The 4348-nt window shown below is 35.5% G+C and overlaps 2 protein-coding genes across 2 annotated transcripts; one reads left to right on the forward strand and one right to left on the reverse strand.

Annotated features, from left to right (window-relative positions):
• The first annotated feature begins 395 nt into the window (after window positions 1-395).
• LOC145066379 (transcription factor MYB17-like) lies at window positions 396-2550 on the forward strand. The gene is made up of 4 exons (XM_079013610.1): window positions 396-561; window positions 857-1208; window positions 1723-1852; window positions 1967-2550. The coding sequence occupies exons 2-4, from the start codon at window positions 1046-1048 to the stop codon at window positions 2436-2438; spliced, it is 765 nt and encodes a 254-aa protein (XP_078869736.1). The 5' UTR covers window positions 396-561; window positions 857-1045; the 3' UTR covers window positions 2439-2550.
• Window positions 2513-3854, reverse strand: LOC145066380 (remorin-like). Its single transcript, XM_079013611.1, has 5 exons — window positions 3462-3854; window positions 3333-3380; window positions 3131-3218; window positions 2968-3049; window positions 2513-2878 (listed from the first exon to the last, which is right to left on the reverse strand). Exons 1-5 carry the CDS (start codon window positions 3610-3612, stop codon window positions 2678-2680), a joined length of 570 nt encoding a protein of 189 aa, XP_078869737.1. The 5' UTR covers window positions 3613-3854; the 3' UTR covers window positions 2513-2677.
• Between the last annotated feature and the right edge of the window lie 494 nt (window positions 3855-4348).

A 4348-nucleotide genomic window follows, 5' to 3' on the forward strand; every position in this document is an offset into this window, starting at 1 on the left:
GTTTGAACTGCTTCACTCCATAATCCTGCTTTAACTTTTATTATGTTGTAATGTTTCTTTCTTCTTGCTAATTTTTTATAAAAGTTTCCGCTCCACAAAAAAACGTAATACGTTGTTTTATTTTAGAATTGCAAAACTAATATATTAATATACTATATAAATTGACTAGTGGTTGCATTTTTTTCATGTATCTAGAGATATTGTAAAGTTGCATTTTTTTCATGTACATAAAAAAATCAAAAAATAATAAAACACTCCATAACACGTGGTTCAGGTGCATGGAAAATACAAATCAACTGCAAGTCAGTTTATCAAAACCCAACTTTTTCCAAAATTTAAATTTAAATATAAAATAAACAAATAAAAAGGTCACACTCTTTTTGTCATGTTCTCCACGAGCTCACGCATTAAGAAACGCAAAGAACACAGAGATGGACATATGCAGTAGAAGACTTCATTTCTCTTCATAAACACCCAAAAAAAACCCTACTTTCATCCCCCATTTGCACCTTCTTGCACTCCATAAACTCCATTATTCTGTCAAATCTCCTGCTTACTCAGGTTCCCATTCATCACCTTCCTCAATTTGTTTCTTTCGCATGCATTTGTGTGTGCGGATTTGTATGTTTTTATGAAGAAAAAAAAAAAAAACTTTTCTAGCTTTGGTAACAGTGACAGCCACCTATATTGAAGACGTTTAATTGTGCTGTTATTGCAGCTTTGGCTGTTTAATCGTTCGAAACAACTTTTTATTCATTGTTGTGTGTGTGATGAAGACACGTTTTTACCTTTTAAATGTTCAAATTGTGCAATTATTTGGGGCATTTCTAATGAATTGTACTGGAAAATGTTGCAGAGATGAAATAGTACGATTTCATAGGCGTTAATGCTAGTTCAGAGGTTCAAAATCGTGGTCCGGTCATCGATAATTGGTTTCCATTACTGACTTACTGTCATTTTGGACTGCGTCTATTATTTGACTCTCTCTCTCTCTCTCATAAGCACACACATTCCTTCACTCAGTTCGTTTCTGCGAATTTGTTGAATGAGAAAAAAGGGAGGAAAAGAGGGGAAAATGGGAAGACTACCATGTTGCGATAAAGGCGAGGTGAAAAAAGGTGCTTGGACCCCTGAAGAAGACAGGATACTTCTCGATTATATCACTAAGAACGGCCATGGCACTTGGCGTTCTTTCCCTAAACTTGCAGGTTCTCTCTCTCTCTCTCTCTCTCACTATGCTTTTTCACATTCGACCCCAAATCTAGCTGTTGAGACGAATTTTCACTTTCGTGAATCGATGGTCAGAATGGTGGTAAAGTTATTATCCAGATCTCGTATGTGTCCCCACTAATGGTGTTCATGGAAGCTTTATCCAAACACACGACCTAACGTTACCTCTATAGAAATTGTGGATTGTCCTTTGATCATCTCAATATTTCTTTTGCCAAAAAAGTTGTGAACCGCGGAGTAATTGCTTGAATGTACAAGTTACTTAATTCATGACCCATGGAATAAAAACATATTGAGATGAAGACAACCCTAAAAACAATAAGAATCAGACACCAAATTCTGAATATACACACATGACAATAAATACCAAATCAGTCCCTATGTAGACAGCCTTTCCCTGAATCAATAGGACCACTGCCCAATGCACATACACTCATAAATAGGGTACACCCATTAATTAAGAAATGGCAAATCATTATCTTTTTCCGGCAGGTCTCCGGCGATGTGGCAAAAGCTGTAGGCTGAGATGGACAAACTATCTTCGTCCTGATATAAAACGTGGTGCTTTCACTTTTGAAGAAGAGCAAACCATTTTCCAGCTGCATACCTTGCTTGGTAACAAGTAATCAACCACTTCACTCTCTTTATTTAATTATTTTCTTTTTTCCTCCTGATTAAGTTCTGTATAAGTGCTTAACCCATTAAGTCAAAAAAAAAAAAATTATATAATATGCAGGTGGGCAGCTATAGCATCAAGGCTGCCAGGAAGAACAGACAACGAGATAAAAAACTACTGGAACTCTCATTTAAGGAAACGCATCCCAAATTTACAAGCCAAATCAGATTCCATGTCAGCAGAAGATATAAAACCCAAGCTCCTGTCAACCAGCCACATGGCAGAATGGGAAAGTGCCAGGGTGGAGGCGATGGATCCGATTGTTACTGGTGGAGGGGATTGTGACTACTTTATGAAAGCATGGAATTCTGTTGGTGGTGATGCGTTTCAAAGAGGAAAGGAATCGGAATCGATGATTAAAGTGGAATCGGAATCGGTGATTACAATGCAAGCTGAGGAGGGGACGAATAGTAATTCCTACTCTCCAAACTCTTATAAAACAGAGAAGTCATCTGATATAACGTTGGATCTGTTGCTTGATTTTCCAAATGAAGGGGAATATCTAGAATATTTAAATGATAATTCGGCTTAGAAAATGTTTGGTTGTTTGTAATAGGTAATCCTTCCTACTTATTTACTCTACAAGACTTGTTAGGAATCTGAAACTTCTTGATAGAAATGTTACTTTAGAAACTTGGTTGTTACATATGTATATATTTTATTTTGTTCTAGGTACAAAATGCACACAAAAAATAATAATAATCAAAACATGAAATCATGAAATCAAATACACAAATAAACAAAAATTTAAAAGATTTGCAAAGAAGCTTATTATTTAGAAAACCATCTGAGTAGTTTCTTAGGGGTAGCTCCAGTAGCACGACACTTAGCTGCAAGCTCTTCTGCTTTCAATACATCTTCTCCACGTTTGGCTTCTGTGTTCGCTCTCTTTTCTTCTGCTGTTTTGTGAAGGAGAGCCACTTTGTTCTTCATCTTCTCTATGTATTTAGCCTTCTTCTTCTCTAGAGTCTCCTGTTTATCAAAAAGTTTAAGAATCAATATTACTAAATGAAGAAGATAGTTAACGTCGTTGTTTTGGGAATTGAAATTGAGCAATTGACCTCGATCTTTTTCAATTCAGCTTCCAGTTCTGCTCTTTTGCTGTTCTCCCATGCTCCAATGGCAGCTAGCTTCTTCTCGGCTCTATTCAACAATTCCAGAGTTTAATTTTTTTTTTTTGATCGAGCTTCTGATTTTATATTATAAGTTTGTAGATTTTCTTACTTGTTATCGATTTTGGATCTCTCGCTTTCTTCCCATGCTTTGATGAGTGCGCCTTTCTTCTCTGTTGCGACTCGAGCGAGGACAACATCTGATTATAATTTAGAAACGTCAAAAATCAAAACCAGGCTTCGATTCTGATTCTAAACAAATTAATTATGATTTACGAGTAATGAAACAAAGAATTGATGAACGATGATGCTACCTCTGTCCACGGAGCCCTCCGTTGGTTTCTCCTCGCAAGGCTCTGACTCTGGCATATAAACAAACAGTTAGAGTGCATCTGTGCATCAACTTTACGCTGTAGATGTCACACAGATAAAACGAGACTTACTTTCTTCAACGGAAACGGTTTTGGCTTCATCGGTGGGTTTTTCCTCAGGAACGGAAGGTGTCTTCTCCACGACGGTGGGTGGAGGAGGAGGCGGTGGCTCAGCCAGGCACTCAGGTTCGACCTCTACCTTCTTTGCTTCTTCAACAGCCATATTTTGTTGATTTACAGTTGAGGTGTAGAAAATTGAGGGTTTATGAGTTTGTGGGGATTGATGGAGTGGGAGGTTTAAGATTTATAGACTGGAGGATTTGGAATGAGCTGGTGACACCTGCCATTAACAGACTGTTCCTTGTGTTTGTTTATCGGTTTTCTTCCAATCGTGTTTGAGGAATAAATCGAATAAACACTCTGTTCTGTTGTTTATCACCTCATGTCATCTCATTTCGTCGTCAATGCCTCTGAGAATATAAATTCGTGTCGTCACAAATAAAATTTTTATAGTTTTCGATACTTGCCATGCAGACCATGTCAATTCTGTTTTTGTTTGCTTCTCTTATTATCTTGTTCTTGTTCAGAGTTTGAATCTAAAATATGTCAACAAGAAAGATCTCCTAAAAACGTAATTCTTTTTATATTATACAAGAGTAAATATTATAATTATAAAATTATAATATAAGGTGTATACTAATAAAAGAGTAGTTCTTTTGCCATTTGTCAGTATATTAGACATTTTAATTAATATGTTGCCACTTGTTAATCTATTACTTTTCCATTTTAAATTTATTAGACCTCCTCATTAATGTGATTCTATTTTAAATTTTAAATTTTAAATTATTGTTATCATTAATTCACAAATAAAAAATATCTAATATATATTAAAAATTAATTTTATATATTTATTTGAATCAATGATTATAATTTCACATAACTAATAAAAATATCTCTTA

Source organism: Lactuca serriola, chromosome 8, assembly GCF_051521515.1.
Source record: "Lactuca serriola cultivar US96UC23 chromosome 8, Lser_US96UC23_V15, whole genome shotgun sequence".
In the NCBI taxonomy this organism is placed as follows: Eukaryota; Viridiplantae; Streptophyta; class Magnoliopsida; order Asterales; family Asteraceae; genus Lactuca; species Lactuca serriola.

What these genes read in the sequence shown, in the direction of transcription:
- LOC145066379 (XM_079013610.1), top strand. Translation starts at nt 1,046, where the DNA reads ATGAGAAAAAAGGGAGGAAAAGAGGGGAAAATGGGAAGACTACCATGT. An exon ending in TTCTTTCCCTAAACTTGCAG is followed by an intron (nt 1,209 to 1,722) that starts GTTCTCTCTCTC and finishes TTTTTCCGGCAG; the next exon opens with GTCTCCGGCGATGTGGCAAA. An exon ending in CATACCTTGCTTGGTAACAA is followed by an intron (nt 1,853 to 1,966) that starts GTAATCAACCAC and finishes TATAATATGCAG; the next exon opens with GTGGGCAGCTATAGCATCAA.
- LOC145066380 (XM_079013611.1), bottom strand. Translation starts at nt 3,612, where the DNA reads ATGGCTGTTGAAGAAGCAAAGAAGGTAGAGGTCGAACCTGAGTGCCTG. An exon ending in AACCGTTTCCGTTGAAGAAA is followed by an intron (nt 3,381 to 3,461) that starts GTAAGTCTCGTT and finishes TTTATATGCCAG; the next exon opens with AGTCAGAGCCTTGCGAGGAG. An exon ending in GGAGGGCTCCGTGGACAGAG is followed by an intron (nt 3,219 to 3,332) that starts GTAGCATCATCG and finishes AATTATAATCAG; the next exon opens with ATGTTGTCCTCGCTCGAGTC.